The sequence below is a fragment of the Astatotilapia calliptera genome, chromosome 7 (assembly GCF_900246225.1).
Source record: "Astatotilapia calliptera chromosome 7, fAstCal1.2, whole genome shotgun sequence".
In the NCBI taxonomy this organism is placed as follows: Eukaryota; Metazoa; Chordata; class Actinopteri; order Cichliformes; family Cichlidae; genus Astatotilapia; species Astatotilapia calliptera.
The window spans coordinates 42,207,459-42,228,407 of NC_039308.1; the positions used below are offsets into that span (position 1 = coordinate 42,207,459).

General features: G+C 38.8%; 2 protein-coding genes across 3 annotated transcripts in view; one reads left to right on the forward strand and one right to left on the reverse strand.

The window, feature by feature from the left end:
* Nucleotides 1-2,202: 2,202 nt before the first annotated feature.
* c7h15orf40 (chromosome 7 C15orf40 homolog) lies at nucleotides 2,203-6,556 on the reverse strand. The gene is made up of 4 exons (XM_026177024.1): nucleotides 6,315-6,556; nucleotides 4,777-4,909; nucleotides 4,571-4,698; nucleotides 2,203-2,636 (listed from the first exon to the last, which is right to left on the reverse strand). The coding sequence occupies exons 1-4, from the start codon at nucleotides 6,516-6,518 to the stop codon at nucleotides 2,547-2,549; spliced, it is 555 nt and encodes a 184-aa protein (XP_026032809.1). The 5' UTR covers nucleotides 6,519-6,556; the 3' UTR covers nucleotides 2,203-2,546.
* Nucleotides 6,557-11,055: 4,499 nt separating this feature from the next.
* Nucleotides 11,056-20,949, forward strand: part of LOC113026274 (synaptic vesicle glycoprotein 2B-like) — a 52,616-nt gene continuing 42,722 nt past the window's right edge. The window contains exons 1-4 of one of the 2 annotated variants that reach the window (XM_026174853.1): nucleotides 11,056-11,254; nucleotides 17,331-17,534; nucleotides 17,698-17,909; nucleotides 19,095-19,321. In XM_026174853.1, the coding sequence (XP_026030638.1) occupies nucleotides 17,737-17,909; nucleotides 19,095-19,321 (400 nt within the window). In that variant the 5' untranslated portion in view covers nucleotides 11,056-11,254; nucleotides 17,331-17,534; nucleotides 17,698-17,736. Of the gene's footprint in view, nucleotides 11,255-17,330; nucleotides 17,910-19,094; nucleotides 19,322-20,949 lie in introns of both variants that reach the window. The other variant, XM_026174852.1, reaches the window with a different exon arrangement.

Sequence of the window (20,949 nt, forward strand, 5' to 3'; positions counted from 1 at the left end):
TTTCCTCTTCCACATTCCTTGCTTTTTGTGGATTATTTCTTTTTTGCCTTTCAGTTTATTTGTCCTTTCTTCATGGGCTCTCTCTCTCAATTGCCTGCTTTTCAGGTGTATCAGTCAGGATTCGTGTCTTCACACGCTTTCGATTTGTTTGTTTCCTGGGCTGCTGACTTTTGGGTAAGGGTAGAATATCAGTGGGAGACACATATCGAGCATGGTTGGGGTCACTTCGTGAACCACATGCATGTACAGGGTCTGGTAAAAATCTGGAACTGCTCTGCAAGCTTCTTGATATGCTCTGCTAGCTCCTTCTCCACCTCCTCAGAGAAGACTCTCTTTGCTGAAGCTGTTCCACTATAGCCAACCGATTTGACCTCCTATGTGTCCCTCTTTTTAATATATCTCCTGAGTGTTGACCTGTCAATTTGTCTTTCTTTAGCCACTGATCTTATGGACTTTCCTCCCTTGACTTCACTCGCTGCCCTTTCAATCTCCTCCAGGGGTGTTGAGCCCCAGCTGGTCTTCCGTCTGTAGGTCCTTGGCATGATATCTTTTCTATAATAGTTAACATATGACAAATACAACAAAAGGGTTCAGTATACTGAACTAAAATACTATTTAATAAGTCAGAGCCTTAAATAAATTTCAGTGCCTTATGGTGGGGTAGGTTGAACCATTGGATCAATTTACCCCATAGCCTTTGGCTCACTTTGCCCCATAGCCACCATTTTGAAAAAAACGGGCTAGCTTAGCAATTTAGGCTAATCTTTAGAAAACTTCTTCAGATGATATTATATTTTAGAAACCCACCAACATGTATAATATATCATTTTAGACACAGATACGTTTGTTTTAATATTACAGTCAATTTACCTGATATGCAGAAATTTTACTTTGACAAGCAAAAAACATTTTTTTGTGTAATACAGACTTACCCCTTCTCCAATGTGCTCCTCTTTAATATAGCAGGATGGAAATGATGAGTGCTTCCTGGATTTATGGTCACATGACAAAACATGTACACAGTTACCTAGATACAAGGGGTGGTTCAACTTACCCACTGGCTCATCTTACCTCACTCTCCCCTACTCCTGATTCTGTGGCTGATGCTAATGAGATTTTTGTTCTTGTTTCTCCAGGGACTATCCACGTGGATGTGCATGACAGTGTGTTCTCAAACCTGAAAATATGGTAGCTCACATTGCGTCACAGGACAGTCTTGGAGTGTTTCATTGTTTGGGCTTTTTAAATTTGATTTTATGTTGTTATATTGAAACCTTTAAAGAGTCCTTTACAGACCCATGGTTAATGACTTCAAAATGTATAGAACATAAATTCCTGCATTTATGTGGTACCTGTGGCTCAGGAGCTAGATGGCTTGTCCCCTACACACACCCCTGTGGGTGGTCTTCTATCCCTCAAGCTCGGGTCCTCCACCAGAGGCCTGAGAGCTTGAGGTTTCTGTGCAGTCTCTTTGCTGTTCCTAGGACTGCGCTCTTTTGGACAGAGATTTCAGATGTTGGTCCTGAGGTCTGCCACTCGCCTAGCTGGGGGGTCACTGCACCGAGTGCTGATTACCACTGGGACCACTGTTACCTTCACCCTCCACATCTTCTTGAGCTCTTCTGTAAACCCTTGGTACTTCTCCAGCTTCTCGTGTTCCTTCTTCCTGATGTTGCTGTTATTCGGTTTTGCTACACATTAACATGCCCATATTCTTCTGCTTGTCCACTACTATGCCCAGTTAGCCATCACCAGTTTGTCCGTCAGTTTGTATGCCCTGCCTGCTAGCATCTTGCACCCTTTACGCATCTTTACGCAGCCTGCACCTGGGGTCTTGCCTGGTGTGGTAGACCCCAGCCTCTATGGATCTTGTGCTCAGAGCTCGTGTGCTGCCATGATTAGTGCCTCTGTGCTGTCTTTCAGTCCTGTGTGTGTGTGTGTGTGTGTGAACTTTGTATGAATTGAATTAAATGTTAACCACTGTTAACATTCAAAACTGGGCTGATCATCCTATATTGTAGCTGGTGGACGTAACACATAATACATTTGAGTTAAATGATTTAAGTTGGGGGAAAAAAGATTTTGTTGATGATCATCTTGACATTTATTTTACTAAAATTCAATTTGCATTCTTTCTATTGCTTGCTAATAACTGCTATATTGATTGGGAGAATTAATTTCTGTTTATAAAAGATACAGTGGTTTCAAAATTTTCATTTTTATTCCGCTTTTGCCTACTTCATACAGAACACCCACCCCCTCCCCTTCATGAAACACCTATAGGAGACTACACAAAAATAGCATCCATGGTAGAGCTCCAAGGGAAAACTCACTTTGGCATAACCTTAAACAGGCTGTTCATGTCATTCCAAAATTTCGCACAGCAAATTGTAAATGACTCATTCCCATGTATCCCAAACTTGGTTAGCAGTTCCTGCTGTCAAAGGTGGCACAACCAGCTATTAGTTTATTAGTTGTAGGGACAATTACTTTAAACACAGATCCAGGTAAGTTTGGATGACTGCTGGAAACTGACATCCCTCTTGTCAGCCTACAGCCTGTCTGAGCTTCCTCAACACCTCCTCTGGACTGAGAGAAGAGTCCACTTTGATGACTTTGTCTCTGGACCTGGACCCCTAAAAAATACAGACGAAAGGACTTAAACGATATATGATACAATGGGATAAAACTTTGCTCACCCTAAAAAAAGAACCTTCTTACTGTGACAGTGCACCATCATGAAGCCACAGAATGAATGACAATGACAATTTGGCCCAATTTGGCAGCTTAAAGGTTTAGGAGCACAAAAAACAAAGTCAGTGTCACTCCTCTATATGGTCCCTGCTGCATATTTAGATCTAATAATAAGGTATCTATATAAAACATATATTGTGTAATACATTTACATTTTCAAAGTACACATGTGTACTTTTGGGTACAAAGTTAATTTACACCCCTGGAGCTGACACCATTTAAAATTCTCAGTGCATAGGACAAGTCACACTACAGTAATGGCTGTTTAGTGTTACGACCACTATCGAGCTCGTTCTTCAAACCCTACCATACCCACAACATGCAATCTCTGCAGTGAAGCCCCCAACAGACAGTAACAGTGACACAGTGCCATCTACTGCTGCCTGCTTACAGCTGCTTACACATACTCAATGCAGTATAGAATGTGAATACTGTGGTGTAAAAAGTGTTTTTGCCCTTCCTGATTTGCTATTTTTTGTATGCTTGTCACACTTAAATGTTTCAGATCATCAAACAAATCTAAATATTAGAAAAACATAACAAGTAAACACAAAGTGCAGTGATTTCTCCCTAAACCTAATAACTGGTGCAGCAACAACTTTATCAACAACTCCCTTAACAGCAATAACTGCAATCGAGCGTTTGTGGTAACTGGCAATGAGTGTCTTACGGCGCTGTGGAGGGGTTTTGGCCCACTCATCTTTGCAGAATTTTTGTAATTCAGTCACATTGGAGGAGTCCTGAGGCAGCAAAACAGCCCCAGACTATCCCACTACCACCACCATATTTTACTGCTGGTATGATGTTCCTTTTCTGAAATGATGTGTCCGTCTGATGTCAGATGTCATGGGATGCACACCTTCCAAAATGTTTACCCTTTGTGTCATCAGTCCACAGAATATTTTCCCAAAAGTCCTCAGGATCATCAAGATGTTTTCTGGCTAAGGTGAGATAAGCCTTTGTGTTCTCTTTGGTCAGTGGTATTTTTTTCTTTGAACACTCCCATGGATGCCATTTTTGCACAGTCTCTTTCTTACTGTTGAACAATGAACACTGACCTGAGCCTGCAGTTCTTTAATGTTATTCTGAGTTCTTTTGTGTTGTCGATGTGCTCTTGGAGTAATTTTGGTAGGCTGGCCACTCCTAGGAAGCTTCACCACTGTTTCATGTTTTCGCCATTTGTGTATAATGGCTGTCACTGTTGTTCACTGGAGTCCCAAAGCCTTAGAAGTGGCTTTGTAACCCTTTCCTGATATATGTCAGTGACTTTGTGTCTCAGGTGTTTCTTTAGATCATAGCATGATGTGTTGCTTTTTGAGATCCTTTAGCCTGCTTCATTTTGTCAAACAGGTTCCATTTAGTTGATTTCTTAATTCAACAGGTCTGCCATTAATCAGGCCTGAGTCTGTTTAGTGAAACTGAACTCAGCTTTCAAAATCACAGCTAAGTCATCATTTAAATAGTTTAAATTACTTTTTCCACACATGACCAGATAGGTTTGGATAACCTTTCTCCATTAATCAATTAAATCACCATTTAAAAACTACATTTTGTATGTACTTAGGTTGTCTTTGTCTAATATTAAAATGTGTTTGATCATCTGAAACATGTAAGTGTGACAAATATGCAAAACACTAAGAAATCAGGAAGGGGGCAAACACTTTTTCACACCACTGTATGTAGTGAGATATGTACATGAGTGACGGTTTAAGTAAATATTAAGTGAGAAATGCTTAGTGACAAATGTCAATGTATACAGAAATACTCAAATGTGTACTGAGATTGCACCAAGATTCCACTTATAAGTTTCAGCAACCTTGTCCAGACACACGTGACTTTTCTTCAGGCCCAGAACCTCAGCCAGGTAGCGAATAAGCTCAGCATTGGCCTCTCCATCTGTAGGTGGTGCTGAGATGGCAACACTTACTGCCTCTGTAGAAACTTCTGAAAGCATGGCAGAAGAGATAGCAGTGTGATTTGTGTTTCACTTTGTTCATATCAACAATTCTGTTATACAAACACCTGTGATGCTGCTGTGTTTGGAGCCGGGCTTTGCATGAACTCTTATGGTTACAGCACCACTTTTGTCTTTGGTTACTGGACCACAGGCTTCTGCTACGGCCGCTCCTCCACAACCTGCCAGCTGTTCTTTCACCTGGTTTAACAGCACAAAAGAGCTTAAGTCAAACATTACTGGCTCTTTACATTCATTTTCTACCTTTAAGTCATCTTACAGTAAAACAATTGGGAATCTAGAAATAGCTTACACCATAAGTAACACACTTGACAAAATCTTCAACCTTCCTTTTTGATTTTTCCTGCAGATCATATGAGCTTTCTAAGCTTATAGGGGAGTTTGTTCACAAGTGTTTTTATAGTAGTGACATTATCCAAGTCTCTCATGCAGCTGATACCAGACATTGCATTTAAATATCCTGTTAGGAACATTACAAAAGACTATAACACACCACCATCTTCTAGCTTCATTATTTGCCAGTCTTGATGCATGCTGAATCATCCAGGTACAGAAATCCAAAAAAGTGGATTCTGTTCATCTGGACATAGCGTTTTCAGTGGGAGAAACATTTCATAACTCATCCAAGTGACTTCTTCAGTCTGAGCTGACTGCAGGTTTCCCCATCAATGTAATCTTGTAACAGATTTCAAGTTTTACACTTTTACTACTGTTTACGTTCACTGCTGCCACATTGGATCAGTAACACGGGGTTGGTGGAGCTGCTCCTTCTTTCAGAGTTGGTAATTCTAGCTGTTGGAACTGGAAACTCAGAAATTCCATTCTAATCTGGAGTAAGTGGAGTAAGTGTGCTATCACCACACAGCTGTGGAGAAGTGTTTCTATGGCGACTAAAGACAGTAAAATGAAGAGGAGTGAAAACCCCTGCTGTCTGCATCAGGTAGAGAAACAGAAAGGATAGAAGACTAGAAATTCAATCTCAGAGAAAAGCTTACCACGTGAAAACTAGAAGTTGTATAAGAAGTATTCTGTGGGAGCAGCAGCAGCAACTTCCCAAGTACAAAATACACATTTTTCACTTCTCCAGTGTGTATTATAAGGACACAGTTCCAATATACATGTTCAACAGACAGACAATAGACAGCATGTTCTTCTTCTTTTCATCCTAAATATGGGAGCTGTTCTACCTTTTTGGGTATTTGTCTGTTCATGAATTAGTAAAAACAAAAAACAAAACCTACTTTTGTAAGGGTTGAATACTACGACTAATACTACTAATACTACTAATAATACTACTAATAATACTAATAATAATACTAATAATAATAATAAGAAGATATTGTGACTTAATGCTGTTGCACTGGCACACTTAATAACAAAGGTCGCAACAAACGAAGAAGCCCTGCACTCAATCTTTAAACTCCTTAAAATTCAAATCAAACTGTTTGGACCTTTAGCATAAACAATGTCCATCAAAAAGATGGTTGAAAGAAGTACTTACTTTACTTTAATTGACTCATATCAATGAGAAAATGAAGTTAAAAAAAAAAATCTATATACACAAAAGTGGAATAACCGCTCTTACCTTTTTGGGCATTTGTCTGTTTCTGGAGTAGTGCCTTCTGTGCAGGGCGACACCGGGCAGAGGGGCTCTGTACCGGCAGCTGAGCACCAGCACAAGGTTGGGTAACGTTACAGCCTTTAAAGTGACAGATCTAGCCTGCTGCAGAGACGGTATAAATTTAACACGGTAAAGACAAGCTACGGCAAGACCTGAACAGGAAAACATCTACCGGCTACCTGTTAGCTTGCTAGCTTTTTGATGAATTTCCGGTTTTCAAAATAAATTCTTCCGCTTATCACAATCTTAAATGAGTTGTTATAAATGATAATAAATATATAGATCTTTTTATACTTACATTTTCTGCTACTTATCAAAGAAATGCATAATGGGGCTAGTTGGCTTACAAATGTAAGCATTTAATTCATACCAGAGCCAGAGAACACATTTATTTAATAGACTTGCATATTTTAGCAAAAATAAATAATATTTTAAAAAAGTACGGGGTGGTGCGACACATACGTCCTGTCTTGCTCTTCCTTCCTGCAGCACAATCTGTGCTCGTGTGTAATGGAGGAACAGGAGTGACAAAATGATTTAATTAAATACGCCATTAAATAATTAAATGTTTCATTAATTAATTAACATTTGAATTTGTTAATTAAATAAATAGTTCAATAATGAATTAAATGCCCATTCATTTCATCTAAATGCAAATTCACTTCATTAAATAAAATATATTTATTTATTTCTAATGTTATCTAATTAATGACACATTTAATTAATTATTTATTTATTTGCTAGTTGCCAGGGAATCAAAACCTTTATCCTTAGAGATTTTGGGGGGGCTCCCATTAAATGTAGTTTCTTTCTTTCTTTCCTTTTTTTTTTAACCACACATGGCTGAGTGCTGAACAGGGGTGAGTGCTTGATGAGATTGGGAAGAAACAGGAAGAACCCCCCAGTAGAACCAGAGTCAGGGAGGGGCAGTGGGGGTTGAGGGTGAGGGGAGGAACACTATCTGAACACTGTTACAGAGGCTATAAGAGATAGCTTATCAAGCATTATTGTATCCTAATTGCCCCTTGGGGATAAATAAAGTCTCTCTGATTCTGATTCTGACTCTGATCCAAGTTATCAACTCCATTCTTAGTGCCTCACAGTCTGTCTTTTTTAAAGCTTGATGTTTGATATTTGCACTTTATTGATCAGGCTGCCGCCACAATGGCTCTCATATAGGCTCCTGATTCTGACCCAACTGTCTCTGTCTCTTGGTCTGTTATTTTTAACCAGTTTGAACCTGTGAATCCGGCGTTCATATAGAATGTAATTCAACATATTGAGCCTTCGGGTTCTCCCCATGATGTTGTTCCTCTTCATCTCTCAGAGGCTCTGTATAGTTTAGTGCAGTTGGTTATTGCCATTATTAATATCAGTTTGTGTTCTGGTTTGGTCCCTTCAAACTTTAAACATGCAACAAAGCAAAACCTGGCTCGACCAAACAGTGCAGTAGTTAAATCTAGCTTCTTTCATTTAAGGCGGCTGGCAAAGTTGAATCCTCTTTTATGATGTCTGGGCTGGATTACTGTAATCCACTTTATATTGAAGTTAGCCAGTCTTCCGTCTTACTTTTGTTCAAAGTCTCACTGAGTGTCTTTTGACAAGAACATGTAAAATTGAGCAGCTCTTGCCCCACCTTACCTTCGAGCTGCTTTAGCCTGACACTCTTGTCCAAGCTCTTAGGTCATCTGACCAGTACATATACAGAAATCTAAGCAGAACCTCAGAGTGTACAAAGCGTTCTCTATTGCTGCCCCTAAGTTACAAGGGGCAATAAATAAATTGCTTTTGCACAACAATAACTTGTGTTGCCCATCTTTAAAAGTCATCTTAAAACACAGTTATAATTTTTGTCTTGAGATATTGACTTTATTACTATGTGTATGATGTTATGACCTTATTTTTATTGTATTATAGTTGATTGTTTTTGTTTTTAGTGTTTTGAAGATGTTTTTAATTGATGTTTTTGCGTTTTTATCATTTTCCTTAATTCTCTATGTAGCACTACAATACATTTTGATATGTCAGGAAATAAAATTGGCATTGCAGGCACTAACACTATTCCCTCACAGCAAAGGTCCTTTGTCAGAGGTTGGGGCGTAGCAGTCAGCTTTACATCAGCATCCTTTCTTGCTGATTAATATTTACTTTAGTCTGCTTAAGCTGTAAAAGTGAACAGTCACTGTTTGGTAGACGAGGCCAATCTAATCCAATTAAATCTGCTGTACTGTGCCAGACCAGGAAGATCAATCTTGTAAATTCCATCCTTCTGGATCCAGTTCATGAAGTAATTTGCTGGGTCATTGACTGAGGCTCTTATTAAAATCTGTCCTACTTAATAAGAAAGCCTTTAAGCATTTTATTTTAAATGGAATGACCACGAAGTATTCTAACAAGTTTTAGGGAAAGACCTTGTTACTTTACCTTTAACTTGTCCAGTTACTTTTGAAGCTAAGAAAGTAGTGAACTGTATAAAAATGGCTGTAATTCCTAATATCATAAAAAATGCAATAGTCCTCCAGTCCACATACTGAAGTATCTTGAGTGAAGATTGTGAACTCTGAGTTGCCCCCAATGCATCCATAAGAGTGAAAATGTGTGTGTAAAACTTAGAAAGGCTGCATCACACTCATCTGATCAAAAATAAGTGATCAGTGTATCCAAAAGCACAAAGATTCGCAACATAGATTTAAAATTCTAACTGGGTAGCCACCAGCTAGTATTGAAGCTGCCAACTCTACAATCCTCCACCTCAGGAAGAGCATAATGGGGCTATTATGCTTGCTATATTGCCTGTGTCGCACATCAATTTTGACATCACATCATGTGTTGTGTGAGAAAATCACATTTTGTAATCTGGCTTTGTGTCCGCTGAAGCTGGGTTGAAGACAGATGTGTATGATCGAGTCAGCTTTGACCAACTTTTTAATGATATTCCAGTGCAGAGACAGGAACATACAGATACACAGAACGAGATGTTGGAAAAGTTTGAAAATTTGAAAAAACTTAATTACGGCAGGTAAACTACGGCCTAAGATTCCAGCATCTAACTTTTAAACACCTGTATTCAGACTACTCATCTGCTTAATCTTTGAGCTATGCAAACCACCCTAATACCCATCAATAATTTATTTGGGCACATCCAGATATAACTGACTAAAATTGTTCTTCAATCCATGAAATGTTATTTAGTTTAGCAGTTTAGGTGTGTTGGACAGGAGTTTTTTTTTGTTTTTTGTTTTTTTATGTGCTTCCTGCTTCTACAGTGTGGTTGACTGCCTCAAAATGACATTCATGTCATCACCATTACACAGGATTAAGGACGTTCCCCATTGCCTGAATACATACTTATTTGTGAACATATTTTGCTTTTGATTTTTGATGTTCTGACTTCAAATCAAACCGATGGCCCCTTATGAGCAAGCATTCATGACAGTAGGAGGGAAAAACTCTCTGTTAACACGAAGAAACCTCCAGGAAAACCAGGCTCAGGGAGATCAGCTATATCCAGCAAATGGCTGAGGGTGAGGGGAGGGATACAATATAAAAGACACACTGTGGAAGAAAGCCAGAGACTAATAATAACTAATCATTAAATGCAGAGTGGTGTATAAACACTAAGTGAATCAAGAAAAGAGGAGTGGAAGAAACACTCCTAATGAGCCCGATTGCAACAACTAAATGTTAATGAAAAAGAAAATTTTACCAGTATAGGAGAAATATGCTCTCTCTTTTTTGCCCTGTCAGTATTCTCGCTCCAGCATTTTGGAACAAATAAAGGTTTTTCACAGTTTTTAGGACAACTACAATAGTCCAGTGTAGAAGTAATAAATGCATGAACTAGTTTTTCAGGATCTCTCTGAGATGGGATGCTTCTAATTTTAGAGCAATGCACAAATGCATGAAAGCACCTGCATATTTGCACATTGAAGTACATATCTTGGTAAAAAAAACAAAACAACAACCAGTGACTCAAAGATTCCTCACAGTGTTGCTGGAGGCCAAGTTAATGTCATCAGAGTAAATACATTTGTCTGAAAATCACAAAACTGCAAAAATAACTGCAATACAATACAGCTCTCTGACTTCCCTGAACAGGGCACTAATGTTCATGGTCTTTAGGCTCAACATAGCAGAAGCATGCAGAACATCCAACTACCTTGTGGTACATTTCATGATTTCCGACAGTAATATCGATAAAATCCATTCACGATTTTTCCATAGTTTCATCTAGATCTGGGTCAGAGAATGGCCATGTCTGTCTCTTTCTTTTCCTTGTCCTCCTTAATCTTGTGCTTCCTTCATTACTTAATCATGATGCTTAAATGCATAATGATAGCAGTGCTTTAGTAGCCGAGTAGGGAAGCAAAGAAAGAAAGAAAAAGAAACGAATTATGATTCATGGTTGTAAAGCTGCAGGACTTTCACATCATCACAGAGAAAACATCTTATCAAGCATCTCACACTAAGTCAACACAACTATCACATCACCTCCTCCTCCCTGTCTCCATTTCCTTTTTCACTGGCCACCCATATGCCACTTTCAAAACCCCCTCCATGCCCATCCCTTTTCCCATCCCCAGCCCACGCCCCAGCCCTTGCTCTCCCCTTTTGATGAATAAATGGCGTCTTCGTGTGTGTATTGTATAACAGAGGTGGACTGTACCACTGTGAATGTGGCGGGAGGCTTCAGGGAGGAGTGCTGCAGTGAGAGGAGAGGAAGAAGGAGGAGACGGGGCAGCTAGTAAAATCCCTCCCAGCCCTAATCCCTCAGTCGTGCCTGTGTATGTTGATGCTCTTTACATTTTTAGGGCAAAAAGACTAGACTAGATTTTTTCAGGCTACAAGTGAATTTTAAAGAAAGATCTGGTGTGTGACTGGGAGCTTCAACTCGTTTTGTCCTGGTAAGAGAAGTCATTTTTCTGAATGTTTCTTTATGTTATTGACTTAGATTGGAAGAGCTTTACGTTTTGTTCATTTTAAAAAGTAAGATTTCCAAATATAGAAATTTTCAACTGAGGTTTGGACTAAAAAATACCGTAGCAATCTTTTTAAAATGTTTTTATTGCATTTAATATGAAATATTACAATTATCCTCTTCTTGGTATAGTTATTTTTCTTTCAGATAAACTGAAACACAATCACTTACAGTACTCCTTCAAATTCCAGACTGAGCAGCACAAACACTCTATTTATTTCATAATTTGTATGTAAAATATGTGCATGTACTACATGACACCACCTTGTGGCTTTGGACTGTTTTAAATGCTCAGTGTCAGTACAAAGTTATCAAATATTGTTTTCAAGCTTGGTTTGCATTGGTTATACATAAGCTATACAGGTGCAACACACATACACAGACATCCTCTAATTAGTGCTAACAAGGAAACTAATAAGATACTAGAATTTTACTATATATATACTATAATATATATATATGTGTGTGTGTGTGTGTGTGTGTGTGTGTGTGTGTGTGTGTATATGTGTGTGTGTGTGTGTGTGTATATATATATATATGTGTGTGTGTGTGTGTGTGTGTGTGTGTGTGTGTGTATATATATATATATATGTGTGTGTGTGTGTGTGTGTATATATATATATATACACACACACATATACATACATACACACACACAGTACAGAAACATCTGTGCCAAGTATGGCCTGGAAGTCACGAGGTCTAAATGGGAGACGCCCCTATGGTGGTGAAGAACGGCTGAGCTAAGATCCTGTGGGACTTCCAAAATGGTGGTGGCTAACCAACCGGATATAGTGGTGGTAGACAAATGGAAGAAGATGGCCATAGTGATAGATGTAGCGAACCGAATGACAGCAACATCAGGAAGAAGGAACACGAGAAGCTAGAGAAGTACCAAGGGCTCAGAGAAGAGCTTGAGAAGATGTGGAGGGTTAAGGTAACAGTGGTCCCAGTGGTAATCGGAGCACTAGGTGCAGTCACTCCCAAGCTAGCTAGGCGAGTGGCTCCAGCAGATCACAGGAACAACATCCGAGATCTCTGTCCAAAAGAGCGCAGTCCTAGGAACAGCTAAGATACCCTGCAGGACCCTCTAGCTCTCAGGCCTCTGGTAGAGGACCTGAGAGCTAGAGGGTCCTGCATAAAGAAGGACCCTCTAGAAGGATAAAGACTGCTTGCAGGGACGAGCGGTAGTAGGTAGTAGGAAGTTTTATAATGAGAGAAAAAAAAGAAGTCTGACCCTTAACCTCCTAGGACCTGGCATCCACATACGTGGACATCACATTTTGGGTTATTTAGATTAAAATACTCAATTTTTCTCTACATGGGCCTGATATCCACTTATGAGGGCATTATACTGCTACTGTTCTATCAAAATTTTAAACGACTCTCCTCATATGTGGCTCTTATTTTTCTTAAAAACAAAAATAAGGTTGAAAAAAAATCTGGTAATTCTTTGTTTTTACATTCATCGGGTTCCAATATGCCCAAATATCAAAGAGAAATTAAAAATGCATGTCGTGGAAGAGTTCGGGTCTTAGGAGGTTAAAGGAGAAGCATGCAGAAGTAGACACTCTGGGACTTATGATGTAAAAAAAAAACAACCCATAGTAGTAGTAGTAGTAATAATAATAATAATAATAATAATAATAATAATAATAATAATAATAATAATAATAATAATAATAATTATAATAATGAAATGAATTCCAGCTAGAATTCTGTTTTGCATTAAAACAAGTTTAGTGAATAGCTTATTAAAAATTTGCAATCAATTTTGTGAAGTTGTAATAACATATTCAATAAATATTTAATTTGTGACAGCCTTGTTCAGTTATTTTGAAATCTACAAAAACAAAAAACAAAACAGTGTTTCTATTTCTTTTAAAAATTTAAATGAATGTTTCTCTCTGTGCTTTACTTTCAATTAACTTTATGCAGTTTTTTTGCATACAACTGCCTATGTACATCATCTGCATGCAACATACACAGATTCAAAGTTAAACTTATACACATATATAATGATGCTTATGTGCATAAAAAAGCAGTAATACTGTACATGTAATACTTAGTGATAATAGAGATGTGGGACACCAGTAACAGTTGAAAATTGAGATAAAAATGAAAGTTAGAAGGAAAAAAAGTCTCCTCCGTTTTGAATCAGTAGAGTGTGTTTTACCCAGTCTGTGCTTCTATCTCTCTCCCTCTCTCTCTCTGTGAGTGAGTGTGTGTGTGTGTGTGTGTGTGTGTGTAGTGGCTTCCTGCTGTACAAAGACACACGATGCATTATTAATCTGGTGTAAATGACTAGGCTTGATGCTGAAGCTTCCTCTTCAGCTCCCTCTCCTCACATCTGTCATCACAGGTTTGAACATAGCTATGTTTGTGTCTTATCACAGTTAAACAGTTTATATCTTTATTTTGGTTGTCATGATGACAGGATGCTTGCCATGTAAGAGGGATAGCTTCTATATTATATTGTTAGATGCCTCTCCACTGCCCTGAGGGGAAGAGAATTGTGTGTGTTTTCATCCTCTGATCTCAGTTTACAGGAAGTAGAGTGTTTTAGAGGCTTGCATTGTGTTTTCTGCTGACCTTGAAAAGCTACAGAGTGCACACTGAACGTGTGTGTGTGTACACACCATATGATAAAATGGCATGGGTTATTAAATTTTAAATATAAAGACTTGGACGAAAAGGATTACTTGAAGTCAGTGACTGCTGCTTGTTTGTGGGTCTTCTTGTATTTAGTTTGGTTAAAAACTGAAAAACATGCTCTACTGGGTTCAAAACAGTTGGCCACTGAAGAATATATAATTTCTTTCCCTTGAGAAATTCTTGGGTTGCAATTGCAGTAAGCTTTGAGTCATTATCCATTTGTACTGCAAAGCACTGTTTTTGCAGCATTTTGCTGAATCTCACAGAGATAGGTAGGTAGGGCCCATGGCCCTACTCCAGGAAGTAGATTTTGCTAACAACTCTGAGTCTGTTAAACTGGAGATGAGGGAAATTCTGGTTTGGTAAATGGTAAATGGACTGGTTTTTATACTCTCTGAGCACTTAAAGCAACTCATTGCCTCTTGCTTCATTCACCCATTCCCACCCATTTGCACAAGCACTTCCCCCCCCAATGCTCTTTCTCTTTAAGTGCTTTCTAGCTAACATCTTGATACACGTTCAATCATCCACAAACGAGCTAACTTGTCCCGCCAGGACTCCAGGACTGTACACATCCTGGACGGGGAGGAACACTGGTTTGAGCGGGGAGTAAAGGAGGCCATTTACATGAAAATCGAGGAGGGGGCCTAAGGGTACATCTTTCACCATCTTGTGATGCTGTGATTGCAGCCATTCCCCAACTCTCTGTGAATGATACTCATGGCCATTGATCAATGAGCTTTGGTCAGTGGTTGTTGATCAATGGTCATGACAATTTGCATATTAATGATCATGAAAGTGACCTCATGGCCCATTGTTAGTCAGTGGTGCTAGTTTTCATCATTATGCAAAAGTACTGTTTATATTGTTGGGTAAACCTGCAGTCAGCTGAGACTGAAGAATTCACTTGGATGACGATGAAACGTTTCTCCCACTGAAAATACTAACAGAATTAACTTTTTAGGGCAGCTAGCGTTTGGTGTCCAGCCTTTCTCTGTAGGTATCTTCACACCTACTCAGCTCCGGCTTCACACTGTATCCTTCTCAACATATCCTTGATCCCAGAGATAAAGATTCCTTTCTTTTCATTCACTAGGATCTCCAGGTCACTGGTGATCCAGGGCCTGTTGCTGAGAAAACAGCATAGAGTCCTGATTGGGATAATTGTATACTCAGAGAAATTTATATAATCAGTGATGTAGTTTGTTATGTTGTTGATGTCATCCTCATGTGGATCACAGAGCACATACAAAGCACAACTGAGTGGCAACAGGAAGTCAGGAGCATGCTGTTAACCTGGTCCTGGTACCACAACCTGGTCCTGTTAACAGTAACAAGTGGGGTGAGGGCAGTGGCTCTATATTAAATCCTTGCATGTATGCATTCAAAAGGACCAGAGTTTTATAGCCCTTTTCCATTAGCACCTACTCAGGTCAGCTCGGCACAGATCGATGAGGTTTTTGGGGTTTTCCATTAGGTCAAAAGTACCGGGTACCTTTTTAGCAGCTACTGGCTGGGGTTCCGGCGATCTGAAAATGTGACATCAACAGACTTTATGCCATTGATTGGCTGGTCAGTGGCGTCAGTCAATGAGTTATGAGTGCATTTTCTTTATGAAAATCAAAAACGCTATTTTGAAACCTGGCAATGAAGTAAACAGCTGCACAGAAACAACACCATGGTCCCCGTCTGACGAAAAGCTACAGACTGAGCAGCTGGTATACCATCAGCCCAACGTCCACCTTTGTTGTAGTGTTTATATCCCATCACAAGATGTTCAGCCACGTTGCTATAACAACTCCATGCACATTAGATGGTACTCAAATGTAAATGAGAAGCTGAGTAGTGCAACCTCGAGCCAATCCAAGTAGGTCCTAATTGAAAAAGGGCTTTACTTTCCTGTGTTTTGCAGTCCACAGTAAACCTTAAATGTTTACGGTTTTACTAGCGTTTATGTTGAATGCTGCCATGTTGAGTTTGCTAACTGGATAGTTGGCAGAGTGGAGTCATATTTATATAGTTAAAATCAGCGCTGATGGTGATGAATGCCACTGGATGCCTACACTGTAGGTCGCGACAGTTGTGTGTCTGAGTTTTAGAGGTCTACAGATGGTGCAAAGTGCAGCTGCTCGCATTTTAACAAGAACTGGGAAATTTGAGCACATTAGCCCTGTACTGAACTCTCTTCATTGGCTACCTTGTCAGGTTTGAGCAGATTTTAAGATTTTTCTATATGTCTTAATTCTACAGCTTTTAGTTTTTAAATTTTTTATTGTTTTTAACTTGTATTGTGTCTCTTACCTGTATTGCTATGTATCACTTTTATTTTATTTATCCCTTTAGTTGTACAGCACTTTGTTTGAAAGTGCTTTATAAATAAAGTTAATAATAATAATAATAATAATAATATTATTACTGATGTCGCTTGCCACTGCTCCATGGTGGTAAATACTGCTCACTAATAGTGCAGGAGAATTCCTGTGGTAAATAATAGCCTCAGCTAAAAGTTCAGTTTCAGGCAACCAGAGATATTCCTATGTGCACATGTCCTGGATTGCACCACCTTTCATTAAGAAGCACTACAATGTCTTCTTGTTTCTTCTTACTGCTCAGCTTGGTGTCTCTGTCAGCCTGAATAATGAAAAACCTGCGTACGCAGCCATGTCTCTGTGAAGTGTAGCAGACTGCACTCACTTTCCTCTCTCATGTCTTATTAGCACCCACAGCTTGTCCATCATTCTAGCCTTTGTTTTGATTCCTAGCAGGGTAGATAAATTCACTATCACTAACAACACACCATAATATTTATGTTTTGGTGCTTAAAAAACACATCTACGGATAGAGACTGATCAATGCTCTGCATATGGCTTATTGAGTGAGTCAAAAATACACAACAGTGGCAGTACAGATGAAAAAGAAAAACGTTTTACTACTGTTTATGTTGCATGCTGCCATCTTGGATTGCTAGCTCACTTCAAATCTGAGTTGATTTCCGACTGGGAAGTCGGAATTTCCAATTTCTGAGTTGTTCAGGAAAGCACCATAAATGATGGATAATGAGCCAAGGAAAACAAATCTAAAAGAAAGGCACAAGGGACAACAAACTTTTAAAATAAAGAAGAAAGTTTGAAAAGAAACCAAATGGGGAAACACAGTCATACAAATGAACTTAATACGCAGAGCAGAGTGCTCATCAGCAGTAACCACCTCCATCATCACCACTATCACCACCACCATAATCAGCAGAAAAAATAAATACGTTTAAAAAAGCATATTTTGGTAGGTAAGGTCTTCTGTGTTCCAAGTGTCACAGTGTACAATAAACTAACCAGTTTTTTTGTTTTCAGGAGTGAAGAGAGGACCTTACAGGAATTTGGAATTACCACTAACAGCACCATAAGAAGCACAACATGGAGCAGAAGTTACTGATGAAACAGACACGTTTTGTTTTATTGGGACAGTCACACCTGAATAGGCTGCACTGCAAATCATACAGACTGATGGTGTGATGTCATTAATAGACCTTTATTTGCTATTAAGTTTAAAAACCAGTAAGTGGAGTAAAGTGACTAATGACCCTGAAACTAGTTTTTAAGGGTAGTAAGTCAGTATGATTAACTAAGAACTCCAACTGCTATTTTATGACAACTATATTTTTCCCTAAAATTCAGAACTGACATAATTAACAAGCCAAACAAAACCTTTTATTTACAGTTATATTAACAGTTAGAAAAGCTGGTCTAGTAGGCCAAGATGGCTGACCACTACCAGAACAACATATACAACCAAGGAGACTACCCTCTTCAGGAAGACGATGCAGCAAGTGATGTGACTGAAGGACATGATGAAGAGGATCAGATGTATGAAGGAGAATATCAAGGGATTCCACATCCTGATGACACAAAGGCTGCACAGAGAGCTGCATGGTGAGGCACTGCATATTTAATGTTTCTGGGCACTCTCACTGTAGAGTGGTAGCTGGTGGTGAGGGGGTCTCAGGAAATCTGAAAAATGGATCAGTCATAAATGGATTTACAAGTTTGTGCCATATCACAGAAACTAAATAAAAAGGGCCACTGCACTGGAGTTTAAACTTTGTTTTATATTTAATAATTGTTTTACAGTCTGTTTAAATATTAGTGTACATTTTTTAGTATCAAAATATACTGAAAGTGTCTGAACTAAAATGCAGAATCATATATAATACTGGATTATAATTATTATTCATTATTGTGCATATTTCTTTAATGTTGCAGAGGGAATATACTGCTATTTAAGTTTATCTGTAATAATAAATAGTATATCATTAAAATCAGCAACCCCCCCCCCCCCCCCCAAACTAAACGTTACTTAACCCTTTCATGCATAATTATGACAGCCTCAATTAGGATTTTTTCTTAAGTATATATATCCATCTTTAGGCATGAAAAGGTGAATAAAGTACTTAAGAAAAAAAATCCTGATTGAGGTTGTCATAATTCATGCATGACAGGGTTAAATAACAATAATTACAATGAAACACGTCATATATCTATAGTAACATTAAACGACCAGTGGGTGGCAGGGTATGGAGTGACACATCAGTGTCCAGTGTAGTGGTTTATGTGCAAGTATACCATCAACACTGACACAAGTACAAGAAAACAGCCTTTGAATAGCTGTCCACTGTAGTGACCACTATGCATGAAAGGCTTAAGCTTAGATAAGAAAAAAAAGTCAAAACACTGTAAATACAGGAATGCAAAAATTAAACCTCAAAAATTGGGCACAAAACCTAATAATTTCCATGATAGCATATCTGAGAGTGACAGCAATAATAACCAGATATAGGGCAGGGATAGCACAGTAGGTAGCGTGGTCACCCCATGATCAGAAGGTAGGGGGTTTGAATCCACTGAATGGCTACCCTGAAGTACCCCTGAGCAAGGTAGCGTCCATACACACTGCACCCCGGGTGCCTGATTTGTGGGCGCCCTCTGCAGAGAGAGTAATTTCCTCAAGAGATCAATAATGTATTCAGTATTATCATATATTCAGGACAGTGTAATCAGATCTGGTTTTCAGTGTAATCAAAGATTCACATTTTCTTTTGTCTTCATGGCTTCTTCCAGGGCTAAACCTCAAACAGGTAGCAGTGCAGCATCTGATCTAGAGGAGTTATCTGAGCAGTATGAATACATCATGGAAGAATGTGGTCATGGGAAATTCCAGTGGATGCTCTTCATAGTGCTGGGCCTGGCTCTAATGGCTGATGGAGTTGAGTGTTTTGTGGTTGCATTTGTTCTACCGTCTGCAGAAAAGGACCTGTGTCTGTCCAATGCAGAGAAAGGAATGCTGGGTAAGCATTAGCTGTAGTGATTGTTGTTTAGAATAAGCACAAGCCGAGGTCCCTTCCTTCTCAATTTGAGCACTCAAAGTACTTCACACATTCATACACTGCCTTTATCTACCTTCACACACACACCCAACTCACCTGTTAATGTATCAGGGACAACTGGGGATTCAGTATCTTGAATACTTTGACACATTGACAGGAAAGGATGAATCCTCCAATTTTCCAACTGGTAGATGACCCACTCTACCCACAGGTGCACTACATCTGTGTTGTTCTGTCAAAGCAAGCAGTGCTTGTCCAGCCGTATTTGGACAATGAGGCAGTTTTGTATAGTGGCTTTTAAATCAAAAGTGGAAGATGTAATTGAAGTGAGGACTAATTCAAGGGGTTTAACAAAAGCATTTCATTAACTGTTTAGGGAGCTACATTAATTTTCATAAAAAGCTCCACATCTCAGGGATTCATACCCAGATGAGGCCTGTTCCCTTTATATTATCAAAAATGTAGAAAATAAAAGATCTGGAGTATATTCCAGATCGATTAAGTGTATTTGCTAGCTTTTTTATAGGAGTCATTTTATAATCAGGTTCTTAGGTGCTTGTACTACTTCAACAGTGTGCCTTAAACAATGCCAAGGTGCCATAACATCAGAAATGATTTTTTTCCTAATGCTTCACCAAAAGCATTATTACTTAAGCTGGAGAATATTCGTTTTCCTTTTTGCTTGCAGCTTTTAGCTGGTAGTTTTTTCTTGCTGTCAACCCAGGCACATGAACACAGTAAGTCTGTTTGCCTTATCACAATAAGATGTTGATGTGATAAATGGGCACCACAATAGATTTTTTTTTATATATATTGAAATGTTTCAGTGGCAACAGATTAAGATGTACCGGAAGGTGTTAGTTATTATATCACCGATGAGAAAAACCTGAAAATGACTTTGCAGTAGTCAACACTATATCCAGGTATCATACCAAGATAATTTGGCATTGATGAGAAATCTCATGTAGCTCCCTCTGCTGTGACCCTTTCAGCTACTGATGCAATTTTTCACCCCAGTAGCAAGGCTGAACGTGTAATAGACACGCCAGTCCACCGAGTCCACTTCACACTTTGCCTCCTTAAAATGTGAAATGAATACGCATGCAGAAGTTGCATTACCTGCAGGGGAAGATAATATATTAGATACAAGAAGTCGTTAGTGAACAAAAAATGTCTGGGCTGTAAGTGAGGCTTTCTTTTTACCTCTGGTAATTGTTGAGCCAAATGACTCGAGATGAAAACGGTATTTTTCTGAGGAAAAGTCACCATGTGAATCAGGTTTTCGCTTGTGATGTTTGTTAGTTTCTATCAGTTTAAAATCTAAAAAGTAATAAAATCTAAGTTTGTGTGAACTGATGCAAACAGGAAGAATAAGTTATTCATGTCTGTAGTTGTTTGTAGGTCAGTTAATTTCTCCGCAGTGAATTTAGTAGTCAAGTAAAGTACTACACTTTGTTTAAGAAAGGTATTCGTGTAATATATGTAATACTTTACTTTTTTTTCTTTTTGAGTAATAACCTTAACAGCAATCTCAACAAAAGAGGGGAAATGCCTCCGACACACACAAACATTTGACAACGCAGTATGCA